General features: G+C 37.8%; 1 protein-coding gene across 2 annotated transcripts in view; it reads right to left on the bottom strand.

The window, feature by feature from the left end:
• Nucleotides 1–2980: 2980 nt before the first annotated feature.
• Nucleotides 2981–19392, bottom strand: part of LOC148950739 (uncharacterized) — a 48144-nt gene continuing 31732 nt past the window's right edge. Inside the window, exons 5-6 of one of the 2 annotated variants that reach the window (XM_089091733.1) lie at nucleotides 8482–8550; nucleotides 2981–4046 (exon numbers count right to left, since the gene is read on the bottom strand). In XM_089091733.1, the coding sequence (XP_088947859.1) occupies nucleotides 4021–4046; nucleotides 8482–8550 (95 nt within the window). In that variant the 3' untranslated portion in view covers nucleotides 2981–4020. The remainder of the gene's footprint in view (nucleotides 4047–8481; nucleotides 8551–19392) is intronic. The other variant, XM_089091734.1, reaches the window with a different exon arrangement.

The raw sequence follows: 19392 nt of genomic DNA, 5'->3' as shown, positions 1-19392 counted from the left end.
TACGTTGAACAATATGGTTATATTAAAATCTTGATTGGATATGTTTGGGGAGATAATCGGCCTGAGAGGGGGGTTAATTGCCCTCCAATCACTTTTGACTATTAAAAAGGGCACCAGCCCTTTCAATTTCCAATCGAGTGAACCCTTTTAAAGTTTCTACGACAACATTTTCATTAAAACCCTTATATGTCTCCAGGGCATAACTTACAATCCTTGCCCTGAGGGTTGTGAAGGGGTTGTCATCCTCAAAGACCTAATTTCCAGAACTTTCAACTGAGGGGGTTATCATCCTAAAAATCTTATATGCCCCCAGGACATAACTTACAACCCTTGCCCTGAGGGGTGTGGGGGGCTTGTCATCCTCAAAGACATAATTTTTATAATTTTAAACTATGTTGAACATACTGACTATCTAAAAAGTTTTATTGGGTGTATTTGTGAAAATGGTGGGCGTGAGAGAGGGTTTACTTGCTCTCCAATCACTTTTGACTATTAAAAAGGGCAATAGCCCTTTCAATTTCCAATCAAATGAGGCCTTTTTGAGGTTTTTACCACAAGATTTTCTATAAAAACATTATATGCCCTCAGGGCATAACTTAAATCCCTTGCCCTGAGGGTTGTGAGGGGGTTGCCATCCTCAAAGACCTAATTTCCACAACTTTCAACTACGTTGAACAAAATGGCTATCTCAAAATTTTGATTGGATGCGTTTGGGGAAATGGTGGGCTTGAGAGGTGGATTTGTTGCTCCCCACTAACTTTCGACTCTTAAAAAGGGCACTAGCCCTTTCAATTTCCAATCAAATGAGCACTTTTTGAAGCTTCTACGACAAAACTTTCTATAAAAACCTTATATGCCCCATGGGCATAAATTAAGACCCTTGCCCCGAGGGCTCTGGGGGGGTTATCATCATCAAAGACTTAATTTCCAGAACTTTTAACTACGTTGAACAAAATACCTATCTCAAAATTTTCATTGGATGTTTTTGGAAATGGGGGGCGTGAGAGCGGGGTTAGTTGCCCTCCCCTCCCTTTACTGCTAAAAAGGACACACTAGCCCTTTCAATTTCCATTCGAATGAGCCCTTTTTAAAGTTTCTACGACAACCCTTTCTATAAAAACCTTGTATGCCCACAGGGCATAACTTACAAACCTTGCCCTGAGAGGGCTATCATCCTCAAGACCTAATTTGCAGAACTTTCAACTACGTTGAAAAAAATGGCTATTTCAGTTAATCTCCAATCACTTTCTGCTATTAAAAAGGACACTAGCCCTTTCAATTTTCAATCGAATGAGCCCATTTTGAAGTTTCTACGACAACCGTTTCTATAAAACACCTTATATGCCCCCAGGGTATAACTTACGACGAGGGGTTTGTCATCCTCAAAGACATAATTTCTAGAACTTTTAATTACGTTGAACAAAATGGCTACGACAAAATTTTAATTGGGTGTGTTTGGGGAAATTGTGGGCGTGAGAGGGGGGTTAGTTGCTCTCCAATCACTTTCGAGTATCAAAAATGGCACTAGCCCTTTGAATTTCCAATCAAATGACCCTTTTTTTAGTTTCTACGACAATGATTTTTATAAAAAAAAACATTATATGCCCCCAGGGCATAACCTACAACCCTTGCCTTGAGGGCTCTGAGGGGGTTATTATCCTCAAAGACCTAATTTCCAGAACTTTCAACTATGTTGAACAAAATGGCTATCTCAAAATTTTGATTGCTTGTGTTTGGGGAAATGATGGGCATAAGAGAGGGATTAGTTGCCCTCTAATTACTTTAAACTATTAAAAAGGGCAGTAGCCATTTCAATTTCCAATCGAATGGGCCCTTTTGAAGTTTTTATGACAACGCTTTCTTTAAAAACCCTATTTTATTTATAAAATTTAAAAATTTTAGTTTTTTCATCGTTTCTCCCGTTTTATAGAATTAGTAATATTGCGCATGTAAAAACCACATTTTTTAATGTTGCTAAGTTCCTTAGCCGCTTTTCTAAATCTGAATCAAATCCTTTTTAATGAATACATATAAAATAAAAAACCCTGTTGATGTTTCGGAGAAAAGGCAAAAGATATTTTTATCTAAATTAAATGTTTTTTCTCATAATTTATATAGAGCTGCGCACGAAGCTTAATTTATTTTATTTAATTTTTGAATGAAGTGTTAATTTGTGTGGTAATTTTGATTGAAGGCCTTTGCGTATTTTTTATTATATAGGTTAAACTTATTTTATGGCCTGTTGATTAGCGGTTATTATTTTTATTTATTTTTTTTACTCTTCGTATTCGGAGGAAATAAAAAGTTTGAATTGAATTGAATTATATATCCCCAGGGCATAACTTAAAACCCTTGCACTGAGGGCCATGGGGGGGGGGGAGGGGGTCCACCTCAAAGACATAATTTCCAGATCTTTCAACTACGTTTAACAAAATGGCCATCTTCAATTTCTACGACAACTTCTTTGATACAAAGTGCCCTGGTCAAAAGAAAAAAAATAAAATAAATACTACATTGTGCAAACATCACTCTTATATGCCCCCAGGGCATAACTTAAAACCCTTGCCCTGAGGGTTGTGGGGGAGTGTCCTCCTCAAAAACATAATATCTATCTGGAAATCAACTATCCTGAACAAAATGGCTATCTCAAAATTTTGATATGATGTGTTTGGGGAAATGGTGGGTGTTGAAGTGTTAGTTGCCTTCCAATCACTTTCGGCTATTAAAAAGGGCACAGGCCCTTCCAATTTCCGATCGAATAAGCCGTTTTAGAAGTTTCTATGATAACTCCTTCGATACAAAGTGCCCTGGTCTAAAACCAACCAAAAATAAATAAATAATAAATTGTGCCAACATAGTTTCTTTACTTAGGCAGCGTTATTGCGCTGCCTATAATATCTTATAACCTAAATGACGCAAAGCAGACACATCTATCTGGTTTCTTTATTTTTATGAAATATAGTCAGTAAAAAGTAAACAACATAAATATGGATAAGAAGTGTCTAGTAACAACTTCCAGAATTCTGGAAATTCTTCAAATACGTTTGGGTCGGGCTACGGTTAAAGAATCACACCTTTTACTTTTTAGCGTGCCCAAGAAAGCTTTTTTAAGTGCAGATGATTTAAACGACAGTTTATTCCATGGATAAAATATAACAAAATAGATAACGCATAGCAGGAATAGTATCTTACAAATTTCACATGTGATCGCTTGGCACTAGATCCGTCACAAAATAATTTGAAGTAATGAAAACTACTTAGAAGACTTAAGGTGCTTCCCACAACCCAGAACCATTCCAAATTTTTTGATGAACGGTACAATTTACGCTTTGAAAAATTACTGGCTAAATGCAGTTATTTAAAAAAGTACAATTTCGAGAAATCTAGTGTTGCTTCAAAAAAAATTTACTCCCCTCATTACCTACCCCCAAATAAAAATAATCTAGAATGCCATAGTCAACACCTCTAATTTAGATACTGTTCTGAAATTTGTTCTCGTTATAATAGATTTCCAACATTTAAAAAAGATTTGGGTTAAATTCACGCTCAAGTACTACCGTACTCACAATATCTCTGACATACGCAGAAAAATATTCTAGCTGAAACCCTTTTTAACGATTTGTACCACCGAAGTTCTGGCAGCTGAATATACCCAGCTACCAGATTTAGCCAAAACTAGTATTAGATAGAACATCTCCAGGTATTCATCCCTTTTGTGATTACGCTGCACAAATATTAAATCAAGAATTTTTCATAATTTGTAGTACAGTTTCAGCAGTAAATAACTTCTTCAATGTTGATAGTTTATACAATGTTGAAACGTAGGATCTAGAATTCTCGGAAGGAAGGGGCCTCAGAATTCCACAATTTTCTTTTCTTCCAGAAGGTCCACCGATTAAAATTTTGAGGAATATTTTTCTAGTGGACAGATTCGCAGACTATAAGTGACCACTGGATCGATGCCACCTTTGCCCCCTCCCTGCATCTGCAACTACTATGTTGATGGTCTGGGCCACTTCCTCATCTTTTAGACTTGAAAATGTCTGCTACAAAGATAAAAGAGATATGATTAAACACTCAATTAGGATAAGTTTAAGCATATTAGAGCCTTCAAAGGGTGGTTTATAATATGATATCAACGATTATATCTAAAACGCAGCTTGCACCAACGCGTTACACTTTTTGTATAAAATAATCGCAATTAACTGATTCGTGGTAAACGGCTGATGACCTAAATTGAATACCTTGCTAGCATAAAACTTCAGATTACGTTAAGTATTCATCGAGTCAAAAAGTTGGGTGTAGTATTTTTTTTTTGCCATAATAAATGCTGGAGTTGAATAAATCAAATTCTATATGTTTCTTTCAGCTAAAGGTTGTTTTATTAAAAATATCATTTTATAAAATAATTTGGTGAAAAAGTGCTACACCAAAAAGGATTGAAAAGCAGCTCATGCGCTAGAGAAAAGAACGATCGAAGACATAAAAACTAAAATTTTTTTTTTGAAAAAAAAAATGCAACTTTACGACAAATTTCCTTACAAGAAATAGCAATGCCATTTTACATCAAAATAACGTGGAGTATATAAAATAACAGATTAAATCTCGCACTAATAATATTTCTAATTTTGATGGTTAAAGACAATAAAACGAATTGAGTAATTTGGTGAAAAAGTGCTACCCCAGAAAGAATTGAAAAGCAGCTCATGCGCTAGAGAAAAAAAGGATCGAAGACATATAAAAATTTGATTATTGGGGACGGGAGTAGATTTTAGTTAGAGCCAGTTCCGGCCATACTGTTATTATTATTTTTCAAAGCTACCCAAGAGCCCTTGCAACTGTTTTTTATTGACCAAATTGTTAACCTTTTTTGTGAGGGGAAGTTAGGTACACAATTAATTCCCCCCCCCCCCACAAAAAAATAAATTTCCTCAGCTGTAAGCTGGCAGAATACCGTTTGATAGCAAGTCTCGGAGGCAAAACCTTTGACACAATGGCGGACATAAACAAAAATACACCTGCGCAATCTAGTACATGGACGCACATCCTAGGCAGCACCATAGCGCTGCCTAAGTAAAGAACGATGTTGGCACAATGTATTATTATTATTTTTTTTTTTGGTTTTAGACCAGGGCACTTCGTATCGAAGGAGTTGTCGTAGAAACTTCGAAGAGGGCTAATTCGATTCGAAATTCGAATGGCTTGTGCCCTTTTTAATAGTCGAAAGCGATTGGAAGGCAACTAACACCCCTTCCACGCCCACCATTTCCCCAAATGCATCCAATCAAAATTTTGAGATAGCCATTTTGTTCAGCGTAGTTGATTTCAAGATAGAAAATATGTTTTTGAGGAGGACACTCCCCCACAACCCTCAGGGCAAGGGTTTTAAGTTATGCCCTGGGGGCATATAAGGTTTTTATAGAAAGCGTTGTCGTAGAAACTTCAAAAAAGGCTCATTCGATTCGAAATTCAAAGAGCTAGTGCCCTTTGTAATAGCCGAGTGATTGGAGAGCAAGTAGCACCCCTCTCACGCCCACCTTTTCCCCAAACACATCCAATCAAAATTTTGAGATAGCCATTATGTTCAACGTAGTTTTAAGTTCTGGAAATTAGGTCTTTGAGGATGACAGCCCCCCCCCCATAACCCTCAGGGCAAGGGTTGTAAGTTATGCCATGGGGGCATATAAGGTTTTTATAGAACGCGTTGTCGTAGAAACTATAAAAAGGGCTCATTCGATTGGAAATTGAAATGGCTAGTGCCCTTTTTAATAGTCGAAACCGATTGGAAGGTAACTAACACCCTTCCGCGCCCACTATTTCTCCGAGCCCATCCACTCAAAATTTTGAGATAGCCATTTTGATCGATGCAGTTTAAAGTTCTGGAAATTATACTTTTGAGCAGGACACTCCTCCCACAGTCTTCAGGGCAAGGGTTATAAGTTATGCCCTTGGGACATATAAGGTTTTTATTGAAATCTTTGTCGTAGAAACTTGAAAAAGGGCTCATTCGATTGGAAATTCAAAGGGCTCGTGCCTTTTTCAATAGTCGAAAGTAATTTGAGGACAACTAACCCCCCTCTCACGCTCACCTTTTCCCCAAACACATCCAATCAAAATTTTTGGATAGCCATTCTATTTAACGTAGTTGAAAGTTTTGGAAATTAGGTATTTAAGGATGAAAACCCCTCCCCCCCCACAGCCCTCAGGGCAAGGGGCGTAAGGTATGCCCTGGGGGCATATAAAGTTTTTTTTATAGAAACCGATGTTGTAGAAACTTCAAAAAGGACTCATTCAATTGGAGATTGAAAGGGCTAGTGCCCTTTTGAATAGTCGAAAGTGATTGAAGGGCAACTAACTCTCTTATCATACCCACCATTTCCCCAAACACAGCCAATCAAATTTTTAGATATCATTTTTGTTCAACATAGTTAAAAATTCTGGAAATTAGGTATTTTAGGATGACAATCCCCTTAGAGCACTCAGTACAAGGTTTGTAAGTTATGGCCTGGGGGCTTATAAGGTTTATATAGAAAGTTGTTGTAGAAATTTCAAAAAGGGCTCATTTGATTGGAAATTGAAATTGCCCTTTTTAATAGTCGAAAGTGAGTGGAGAGTACTTAACTCCCCTCTCACACCCACCATTTCCCCAAAAACATTCAATCAAAGTTTAGAGATAGCCATTTTGCTCAACATAGTTGAAATTTCTGGAAATTATGTATTTAATGATGACAAACCCCCAAGAGCCCTCAGGGAAAGGTTGTAGGTTATGCCCTGGGGGCATATAAGGTTTTTATAGATATAATTGTCGTAAAAACTTCAAAAGGGGCTCATTCAATTGGGAATTGAGAGGGCTAGTGCCCTTTTTAATAGTCGAAAGTGAATAGAGGGTAACTAATCCCCTAGATCACGCCCACCACTCCCTCAAACACATCCAATCAAAATTTTCAGTTAGCCATTTTGTTCAACGTTGTAGAAAGTTCTGGAAATTAGGTCTTTGAGGATGACAGCCCTCGGGCAATGGTTGTAAGTTATGCTCTGGAGGTATATAAGGTTTTTATTGAAAGCGTTGTCGTAGAAACTTTAAAAGGGCTCATTTGTTTGGAAATTGAAACAGCTAGTGCCTTTTTTAATAGTTGAAAGTGATTGGAGACCGACTAACGCCCTTCTCAGGCCCACCATTTCCCCAAACACATCCAATCAAAATTTTGAGATAACAGTTTTGTTTAACATAATTGAAAGTTCTGAAAATTAGGTCTTAGAGGATGACAACCACCCTAACAGCCCTTAGCGTAAGGGTTGTAATTTAGGCCCTGAGGACATATAAGGTGTTTATAGAAAGCGTTGTCGTAGAAACTCAAAAAGGGCTCATTCGATTGGAAATCGAAAACCTAGTGCCCTTTATAGTAGTCAAAAGTAATTGGAAGGCTTGACATTTCTATAGTAAAGATTGATGTGGGTATAATGTATTATTTTTGTTTTTTTTAGACCAGGGCACTTCGTGTCGAAGGAGTTGTCGTAGGAACTTCGAAAAGGGCTCATTCAATTGAAAATAGAAAGGACTAATGCCCTTTTTAATAGTCGAAAGTGATTGGAGGGACACCAGTTTTTTTGCGAATGGTATCAAGTTTTCCATTTCAGGTCAACTAGAGGAGGCCTGAAACTAAATTAAACACGACTATTTGTGTCCAGATTTTCAAAAGGATGTATGTTGTTAAAAACTGCTGAAAATTTTTCTCCAGCATACAAATATCATGCCAAACTATAAAGCCTTAAAAAAAACGAAAAGATATAAAGTATTATTTTCTTTTTCCCTGAAAAGACTATGTCAATTTAAAACGAGCAGAAATTAATTAAGAAAAACTTTTTCCACAAAATAAGTTTTTCAAAGAAAAGTAAAGAACTCCATTAAACCAAAAATGATCAAAAATAAAATAAAATAATCTACCAAACGTGAAACTACCACAAATCAGCATCGATATATGAATGAAACCCAAAACGAACAGAAATTACAATAACTAACCGAGTCAAACTCAAAACGAGCAGAAATTAATATGAGTTGGGCTCAAAACCCCTATGCCTTCCCAAGGCCAGAACATAATTTGCACTTGACTGAAAAAAATACAAATGAATATGCATTGTCAGTTTAATATACATATACTGATATTTAGTAATCAAAATATGAATATTATTTGATTTATTAAAGTTATAAAGGTAAAAACATGTATATTTTTTCAGTGGGCGGATCCCAAAGTGGGCGTAAAAATGATATACTTTTAGGAGCGTATTTCTTCTTGACTGAACAAATACAAACAAGCCAAGTTTCCACAGATAATAATGACTGTGAAAACACAGCCGGTAAGAGAGGCCATCAAAGGCTACAACCAGACCTGTATACAGCGATTATTTATGGGGAGGAGAGGAGCCCCTCCACCGGGAAGATTTTTTCAAACCCCAAGAAATAAAATTTCTTTGTGTACTTGCCTTCAACTTTTTCCACGGCTTCAAGAAGCTCAGCATCGAAATCCTCTTCAAAAGTGGCATTCCAAGATTCTGAAAATAAAAATATTCTTAAAGAGTTTCTAGCCAAAGTCCAGAAACTAGGTACCACATAAAGATTCCATATCAATCTTCGACGTGTGCGTATACCATGACGATTGGGCTGAGAAGTAAATAAATTGAATGTCGGTTACACAATACCCGTCACTGCGACTTCAGAGGTAGTGTTCCCTAATTAAAGATTTTTTTTGGCCTCTACTCAAGGAAGGGGTGATCTCAGAAAGTTCGGAAGGGCTTATTTGATTGGAACTTGAGAGTTCTAGTGTTGTTCTTTTGCTACCCGGTATCCCGTAACCACAACGATATCCGATCATAATTTTGAGATAGCAAAAGGTCAAGTAAACATACCAATGAAAATGTCTTGACCCCCATAGCCAAATAATCTTGACCCCCATAGTATTAGCCATAACCCCATAGCCAAAATAATCAACACATTACGTTTTTGAGATGAGGGGGGGGGGGAGATAAAGGCACAAAAATATACCAAATAAATTTCTATCCCTGATGGGATAGACTAGTGAAAAATAATATCCCCCCCCCCCGAACGTGGCCCGACAAGAGGCAAGAAATAGACCGACAAACTTTTTTCACAGCCTCTTCGTATGGAAGGGGTAACCAAAAAGAATTTGAGGGGAATCATTCAATTAAGAACTAATGGTTCTAGTGCCATTTTAAAGGAACAAAGAAGATATGAGGGTACCAGCCTCCCCCTTGTCCTTTTCTGCTAACCGACCCACAGTAACCCTCGTGATATTGGATCAAAATTTTGGAATAGTGATTTTGCTGAGAAACATTGAAAAGTCTTATAAATATGCCTCCAGGGTCGATTTCAACTTCTTAAACCAAGGGGCAATTGCCCTAAAGTATGCAAGTTATCACATGTTCACACAATTGAAAGATAGATTCTTTTATTTTGATTAATTCACAGAAATAAATCAATTCAACAGACATAGCCACTATTAAATATTTAAATAACATGCGCGCATTGGCTCAAATAATTAATTAAATGATACCGTTAACAACATAGAAATAGAGATAGCAAAGAAGAAAAATAAAAAGAAAAGAATAGTACTCCCGGGTTTCAAAGTATCTGTAATATCCCGGGAATGGCTTCAACGATCCAATTGACACTTTCAAGGAGAGTTGGGGGGGGGGGGGGCCGTTACACCTGACATTTTGACTTGGAAGAAGGGAGGAGAGGCTAGTTGTTTGTGTGATCAAAAAAATGTTTTTGCACTTTTGGACAGTTCAGTAGCGACGTAAATAAAAAAAATACTAGGTGCTGCCAGATTATCAAAATGATGAACCTGCAATATTTTGGGAAAAACTTCGTGCATCAAGTAGAAACTTTAAGGAAGTAGTGGGGGGGGGGGGCACTGCTGTGAATTCAGAAAAATCACGGGGGGGGGGGTAAATAAATGTTTTAAGTGAACGTTGAAATGAGTTTTTATTCACAAAGAAAAATTTTGGGAGAACAGGAAGATAAGTCTGCAAACCAAGATTATAATATCAACAACAACAGCAACACTTCAAGAAATTTAAAAAATAAGTTTCTTGTGAATTATTGTCTCGATTAATCAGTAGCTGTACTGAACCCCTCGTGCTCAAAATCCTCCTCAGGGCCATACTGTGGTGTTTCTTTTGTGGATGGTGAAGTTTTCCCCACTGTAGAGTGCACACGGTCTGGTATCATACTATTATCCTTTCCCTTTTAGCTTAAAGCTTATTCAAAAAGGCCATGCAAAGAATTCGCCCCCCCCCCAAAGGTCCCTCCGGATCCCACCCCAAATACTAATGAAATTGATCCATTTTTGCCCCATCCTGGCTGGTCAAGCTCCCTATCACAAAGCTCACATGAAAGCTCAAATTCTGAGAATAGGACAATGATCAGTGTTGGAGCAAATGTCACTATACATGATAATGGCTTTCAAGAGGACCTTTCTAGGAGCTTCAAAAAAAGGAAAAAACATCCCCAATCAAAAGTATTTCCCCTCCTCCTTTCCAAGATTATCCTTCCCAAAACTTGGGAATTTACCTCAAAATTTCTCCAAATTTTGATTTCAAGATTACTACAATAAGGGTTGCAATTTTCAAAATGTTAAAATCAATGTTTTCTCTTAACATTCACCGTGATGGATCTTTGCTAATAGCTGTCCAAGATCAGAAATCAGCTGATATAATACTTAAGCTAAAATCTCTTCTGAATACCCCAATTAACTCATCTAAAAGGAACCCAAAACAATCCCCAACAAAAATAGTAGTATATAATGTTCACCTAGAAATACCAATTCAGGAGTTAAAAGAAGGGCTCTTAGATAGGGCTGGTAACACAATCCCTGTGGAAGATGTCACTCAACTGGGTAACCCAACTCTAATGGATAAAAAACAAGTAGATCTTTCCTATTTACACTGAAGGAAAAAATTACCATCCCAGAAAAGTTATTCCTATTTGGGCAAATCAAACCGCACAAGGAATACAAACCAAAGCCTATCCAGTGTCAGAAGTGTCTGAAACTGGGACACACAATAAATAAATGCAATGAAATTCTCCTAGCCTGTAGTAATTGTAAAGGCTCCCATCCTAAAGAGTTGACAACTTGCAACAACACTCAGCTTACATGTATCAATTGTAAAGGCTCACATGAATCCACCAATAAATCACAATGCCCTGCATATAAGAAAAGAGCACTAACACTTCAAATAGCAACAGAGAAGGCCATTCCATACCCTTTCTCAGCTATGGAAGCAAATGCTGCCCAATCACACCAAATAAAACCTATATTGAAATCAAATAAAACTCCTAAGTCAAACACTCCCAATGCATCAAGAACCCCTTACAAAACACCATCCTTTAAGCCCCCCAGCTCAAATCTCAATCAGAAAGAATCACCAAGCCAACAAGCCTCCTTGCCTAGTGAGATGAGGTCGGCCTGGCACCCCCTCCCAACAAGAAACAAACCAGAAACACTACCAGGAATTAATCCCTTAACTGACAAACTGGATGCACAGCCAAAGATGCAAACCCTAAATATATGCTTATTCATTCTAAACTGCAATGCAGTTCAGGCCATGAATATACAACAACAACAGAAAACAAAAATCATTGCTGAATTGGCAAAAATCTACATCCCTAATCATGTGCTCATTCAAGCAAAAAAAGATCTTGCTCTACTATTAACAAGGCTGAACATTGATACACAGTCATATTAAAAATAAAACAACAACACAACACATATCAATACTCCAGTGGAACGTAAGATCACTTACAGAAAATAAGTTAAATGAACTAATATCTTTTATGAATAATAATTCCATCAATATTGCTTGCTTCCAGGAAACTCATTTAACCCAAAATCAACAAATTAAGTCTCTGGGATACACTACCCTGAGAAAAGATTGATCATCAGAGAGAAAAGGAGGTGGAGTAGCTTTAATAGTTAATAATAAAATACAATTCTGTGGCATCAACTGTCCTGATTTTGTAAATGATGTTGATACAATTGGTATCAGTGTTTGGCTGAATAATACAAAAACTTACACAATAAGCTTTTATAACCCTAATGGCCAAACCACAGATGCCATGGATTTCTTGAGTTATATAAATAATTCTAATATGTTGAAAAATATTATTATTTGTGGAGACTTTAATGCCCACAGCCTTTTGTGGGGGAATAAACCAGCAAATAAAGCTGGTAACTTCATTGAACGTATGACTTCAAATAATAATGAATTAGCTGTTGCTACCCCTCCAAACCTGAATACATATTTCAACCCCAAAAGTGGCAATTTCTCTACAGTTGACCTACAAATTGTGTCATTAAATATTTTGAACAAAATATATATAAATAAAATTGATAGTCTATGTGCTGACCACTTTGCCATAGTTTGCTCCCAAAACGAACCTGCTGAAACCCTATCACATACCTCCGAATATATCAACACTAAAGCAAATTGGCCTATATTCCAAAATAAGTTTACAAGTTACGAGTTTCAAATTACATTTAAATTACAAGTTTCACCCAAAATTCATGCATTTCAAACACAACAGCTGACACAAATGCTGAAGTTTTGGCATCTTTACTAATAAATACAGCTAATCATGCTATCCCCAGGACAAAACCCAGGAAAACCTTCCCTAAAACCCTACATGGCTAAAGAATCTCACCCCTTCATACAAACAGGAACTTCCAAATTGTTATAATCATGCTTGGGCTTCACCTATGTTCCCCAATATCTGGAAATGTTCGTCCCTCTTACCAATCCTAAAGAAAAATAAACCCAAAAATAACCCTGAGTCCTATAGGCCCATAATGATTACTCCTGTGATGGGGAAAATAATGGAGAAAATGATCTATTACCGACTCTTCTGGTTTTTTGAAAATAATAATATGATCCCTCACACTCAAACTGGCTTCAGGAAACACCATTCCTCAACAGATGCTTTAATATTGTTAACAAACGCAATAAATGAATCATTCTCAAAAAATAATGTCCTAGTTGCAGCTTTCCCAGATTTTGAAGGGGCATATGACAATGTGATGCACCAGATCCTTTTAATTAAACTTGCAAACCTTGGACTGCCCCCCAAGCTAGCATCTTTTATAATATCTTTAATAGAATTGCTAAGTTTCATTGTTTGTGTAGGTTCAGCCTCTTCACCCCAAAACATAATAACCAAAGGCCTTCCTCAGGCAGCAGTCCTCAGCTGCCTCCTTTTTGCCCTGTATCACTGGGACATGAACCTCCCCCAAAAGAATCTACAATATGCTGATGATCTGGTACTACGGTCATCTGGCAACACCTTTGAGATTGCACAGTCAAAGCTGCAAAAGTCACTTTTCCAATTTGAAAAATTCTCTCAACATTCAGATTTAACCATTGCACCTACCAAGTCAAAAATAATCCAAATTCACAGAAAGCGAAATCATGTTAATGCAAGACTAATTCTAAATGGAACAACTATTCCAGAAGAAAATCATATTAATTACCCAAGTCTCATGCTTGACCAAAAACTTAATTTCCACTTCCACAAATCAAACACAATAAAAAAATGCTATAGAAAAACAATTATACTAAAAAGACCTCTTTCTACACCCTGGGGATGTAAGAAGAAAACCTTACTCCATTTTTATAAATCACATATAAGACCCCATATTGACTATGGGCTTATCGTCTATGGTGCATGTGCAAAGACCCAGATGCAAAAAAAATTGAAACAATACAAAACGATATAATACGTCTCATATTTGGTCTTAGGAAACCCACAAGCACCAAGTTTCTGCTTATGGAGAGTGGATTAACAACGATAAGGGAGAGACGTAGATTTCTTTTAATAAAATATCTTACAAAAATTGAATCAAATAGCTCACACACCCTGCATAATTGGTCGAGAAATCCAGTAATGTATAGAGACATTGCAGATGAGCATGCCAATATTCAGAAGAAATTTCTTGTACCTGCAAAGTCTAATGCACCTATTTTCCCCCCATCTCCTCCATTGAATTGCTCAATCCCCATAATAAATACTGATTTCTCAAAGTGGAATAAAGATTTAACCCCCATTGCTTTTGTCCAGAAAAAATTTGCTGAACTTAATACTTATAAAAACCATTTCCAAATATTTGTTGATGGGTCCAAAATGAATGAGAAGGTAGCAAGTGGTGCCTTCCTTCCTCACCTGAAAATTGCAATGGGTGAGAGATTGTATAATAATGTATCTATAATGTCTGCAGAGTTAAATGCCACAATCATGGCATTAGAACACCTTATGGAAAATAAACCCTTGATTGCTAATTCAAATAATATTATAGTTTATTCTGAATCTTTATCGAGCCTTGAGTTGCTGTCTTCAGCTCCTCAGTATAAGCTGGATATTGACACTTATCATTGTCTTAGTATTATAGATAATCTTGCTTCAAGTGGCATGAGAACTTATCTTCAGTATATTCCTAGCCACTCTGGTATAAGTGGTAATCCTCAGGTTGATGAAATAGCAAAAAATGCTATAAATATTGACCAGCGAAATGGGAGACCAATCCCCATTAGAGATATTTACTGATGGAGACTATCAGATATTATGTTTAATAAGAATAATCCTACTCTTTCCCCCTTTCCCAATAAGTGCTTTTCTAAAATTTATCACAGAATTCGTTCTGGAACAAATGGACTAAACTTTCTTGCATTCTCGTATCAGTTTCCTAATTCAAGTGGTTCAGTTCCCCTGTTCCCTCTTTGCAGGTATTGTATTACGAATAATGAAATAATTGACCACTGCCTATTTGAATGTAATATGCTGAGGTCTGAACAGCATACCTTGCATTGTAAACTGTTAAAGTGCTTCAAACACCACAAAATCTCACTATCAGCCAAGAGCCTAGCCGACTATTCCTGCACACAGAGCACAGAAATCGATATTTATCATCTTATATTTGAACTCATTGAGTCGAAAGATCTACTGAAAGATATCTGACAATATCTAATAAATAAGAGACAACCAAGCCAGTAGCTCTGTGGCCCACAGAGTGAATCAAAACAAAAAGGGCTAAATAGTATCAACTGAAAAGCCCACCTGCTGTGGAATAGAAGAAGAAGAAGAATATTAGAAGCTACAGTGATGACAGTAGTCAAATATGGCTCTGAAGCATGGGCGCTTCGAAAAGTGGATAAAGATGTACTATATGTATTCCACAGAAATTGCTTAAGGATTGTTCTGTGTACCAGGATGACTGACCGTATTTCAAACAATAGGCTCTACGAAAAATGTGGTTCAATACCGGTCTCTAGGGCTATTACGAAAGAAAGGTTGAGATGGCTAGGGCACGTTGTGCGGATGAAGGATGACAGATGGCCGAAGATTGTCCTTTTCGGCCAACCGTCTAAGGCTAAAGGGAAAGCAGGTCGTCCTCTTCTGGGGCGGGAGGATGTCATAATGAAAGATTTAAACGAAATGGGAACTTCGTGGGAGGGTGTAAAAAGGGAGGCTTTGAATAGAATAGGATGGAGGAGGAGCGTGCGTAGCTGTGTTGGCCTCAGGCAGCTTGGTGCTGCGGTGAGTTGTTAGTAGTAGTATTTGAAATGAGTTAGAAAGAGAGGGTAATGCTAAATCAAAAGGCAATATGCGCACTCATATTATGAAAATACCATATCTGCAATGTATTGGGAACGGATCGGGTGACGGAATTGAAGCTTTGAGATAGTGAAGGAGAAGAAAAGGGGGATACAGCAGGACTTGTAAACATTTTTGAAGCACAGGCAAATACAGGACTTAAAATCTATTCACAGTTAAGTAGAAAGCTTATTAAAACGATGCATTTGAAATTTCTTGGGTATGTTTTGAGGGGACAAGTTGAATATCCAGAAAGTTTCACTTTTGGAGGATTCGGCTCGTTGACATCGAAATCAACTTTGGAAAGTGACAGAAACAGGTTGACATGTTGCGTCTCAGATATGTCTGAAATTAGTGGTACCTTAAGCCCCAGTGAGACTAGTCTTTATTCACGGCAAAGTACTGATGCAAATGATAGGGAGTTGAAAGTTTTAGTGTCTTTTCAATAGCCAAAAATGATTGAAGGGCAAGAACTTCCACTCTCGTACCGTTTTCTGCAACCTAGCCCATCGTTTCCCTCATGATATTGGGTCAAAATTTCCAGATAGTCATTTTGCTCAGAAATATCAAAAGTTCTAATAAGTATGCCTCCGGGGTCAACATTCTCCCCATAGCTTTTGGGCAATCACCCTAAATTATGTAGATTACCCGGTTCATAGACAGGTTTTAGTAGAAAAGGTGGCCATGTTTGGTCTTGGTTTTCCGATAATCCGGGAGCTCTTAGGAATCGTTTACTTGACCAAGATTTCCAAAGATTCCCAGGGGGTAGACTCTAGATATGAAACGCACATAAGGGTAATGAGGAGTGATTTGTTGGAGTTTTGGAAAATAGAAATTTTATTAATACAAAAAAAATGTTGTAGATTCATCCGTGTAGGTATGGCACGTCGGGAAAATTTCTTGGAATAGTTGTACTTTTTTTGTGTATATTCCACTATATTCTTTTATGTTGTTTCCAGTGGCCCAGCTGTTTTCTTTAGCAAATAAATATCATATCATATCTATAAAAAAAAACGCGAAGTGCATCATAGTCCAAATTGTCCTCATAGTCCAATATCTTGAGAATGACTTTGAGGATCTGGAAGAATTTGAGGGAAGGGGTCAAGTGGAATTCAAATTTTGGCTTGGAGGAAGGCCAAAGAGACTAAATCAATTTTTCTATTTTCCATCAAAACCTTTTGCACAGCGTATGCACAGTTAAGTTGCGACATGGCGAATCCATAATATCTCGCAAACAGCTTGGGATATTAAGCTAAAAGTTTCAATAAGTCGTAACGGGGGGGGGGGGAGAGGTCTAGCGTACGCTGGGCTATGACTTGGAGGGAAAGGGTAGAGCTAAATTGAGAGACAATAGGCGGATTCAAATAGTCAAAATACCGTATCTGTAATATCTCAGGAAGAGGTTCGGGAGATATAATTGAAACTTTCAGGCAGAGTAGAATAAAATGAGGGGGAGGGGAGGGAAGCAGAAATAAAAACGTTTTTGCAATACAAGCTGCTATGGGACGTGGGATCTATTCACTATTAATTAGCGAGGTAAACTGAAAGACACAATGTGTTGCCAGATTCAAGTTCTTGTATTCAATAAATATAAAAAACAGTACAATCCCCCAAAAAAATCCCAAAGGGCCCAGAGGCCCGTTAACTGAAAAAAAAACTACATATTAATCATTTGCAGGTTAGTGAACTAGGCCTAGATAAAAATAACTAAGAATCACTGCTCATACAAATGCTCACACGAAGACAGCCGATCTCCACATCGACTAACACCAACAACAAATCATACTTTATCATCAACATAAAAAACCAAAGGTAAAACAAACCTACTAAAATCCAATTTAAAACTACAATATTTAGAAAATAATTCAATCATCTATTTTTCTCCAACAAAAATCTTTTTAGGTGTTTGTTAAAAGAACCGAGGGTATGGGAATTCCGAACCCCAACAGGAATAGAGTTCCAGGCATGCCCCATAGCAACGGCAAGACCAAAGTCTGAACGCACTGAGGGGATGGAAGGAACCAGTATTTTCTCCCGATTTCAAACTGAGTATGGTTTGAATTCACTCACTCGTTCAAACATGCCAGAAAAACATTCTGGGAGATCTCCGTGGAAATGATGGAATGCCATTGAACACAGCGAAAGCGTATAGATATCCTTCAGCGTTAAGAGCTGGACAGGAGTAGAAGTGGTGGACTGGAGGAATTTTGCTGCTTCCAGCTGGAGATTAGGGATGGGTGAAAGCGGAGATGGAAAAGTAGACATCCCCGCAGATGACTTACTTGACTTAAGGCTCCTGCCGAGGGTTCGGCGTAGAGAACGATGAGACTAGGCGCCTCCAGGTTGACCTATCGCTTGCCAGGATCGCAGCTTCTTCCACCGGGATGTGGGCTTGGGTGAGGAATTCATCGGCTTTGTCTTTTTCCACCTAGTGTGTGGGCGTGCTCTGGGTCGCTTCCATCTGTGTAAGGTGGGGTCGAAGTCTAATGCGACCCGTGCTGGGGCGTCGCGTGGCATGCGAAAGATGTGGCTGTACCACCGGACAGTACGCTGGGCGAGCTGCGTTGAGAAAGGAGTTTGAGCCGTACGTGATAGGAGAGTCTGGTTGCTAACGAGGTCAGTCCAGTGAAGTCTTTCGCAGATGAGCAATAATATATATAAGGATAAATAAGAGAGAAGTATAAAAAACAAGAGAATAGAAAAGGGAAAAATTTGTTTGAGTTTTCTTATGAAACCCAGTCCTCTTGAAACTTTGACTCTTATCATCTGAAAATACTGCATGAATGTTAGAATTTCGTCCAAAAGAAGTCCAAGAAATCGCACATATCGGTCAGGTGGACGGCATATAGGACCTCTTGAAGTAAAAAAGCTCCATTAGTGTAGGACAGTTCTTACCTATACGAGAAAAAATAAGTAGGTGTGACTTTTTAACATGCATAGCTAAACAATTACTATCAAACCAATGATAAACTTTCTCAGCCATCGTTTGTAACTCTTGTATCAGGGATTCTTCATCCGTATCCAATGTACCTAACATACCGTCATCAGCGAATGCGATTAATTTTTCATTTTTATTGGATGCAGCTATTGGTGCGATTCGGGAATCATATTTATGACATAATCCACAGCAGAGATTTGGTGTCGTGGCAGTAAAAAGCCGATAGAGGTCATTGATGTAAATGAGGAATAGTGAAAGCCCAAGAATTAAGCCTTGGGGCACTCCGTAAGTAACTGGAGCTTGGTCATCTGAAGCTTCTGCGGTGATAGAAAGGCTAGTGACGTATGAAGAAAACCATGACAGTTGCTCCCTATGAATTCCCGGATGAGATAGTTTATTGATAAGGATCTCGTGTTTTAGACTGTCAAAAGCTTTCCTCACATCAAGGAAAATATCTGCTGGTACAAGACTAGAATGCAATGACTGCCATACGTCGTATGAATATACGCTATATAAATAGCGTATATCCAATATATTGGAGACGGTTGGGAGAACAAGTTGAAACTCTAAGGGAGTTTTCAGAGAAGGGCTGAATATATTTAGTCTCAAAGCAGCCTAAGAATTTAGGTAATATATTTTGCAATGAGCAGACTGCTAAAGTTATCAACAACACACGCGTTGCGTGATGCCCGCTTACACCCTTAAAAAAGAAGAAGAAAAATAAGAAGTACTTGGTAGCATGTAATTTGCTTATCAAGAAGTTAGTCTTATTTTGTCAGAGTAACAACCCTGA

The sequence above is a fragment of the Artemia sp. Qi Xiang Cuo genome, chromosome 7 (genome assembly GCF_049724085.1).
Source record: "Artemia sp. Qi Xiang Cuo chromosome 7, ASM4972408v1, whole genome shotgun sequence".
Taxonomy (NCBI): Eukaryota; Metazoa; Arthropoda; class Branchiopoda; order Anostraca; family Artemiidae; genus Artemia; species Artemia sp. Qi Xiang Cuo.
Note: the sequence above shows the minus strand (reverse complement) of the source record. Positions and strands in the feature narration are given on the sequence as shown.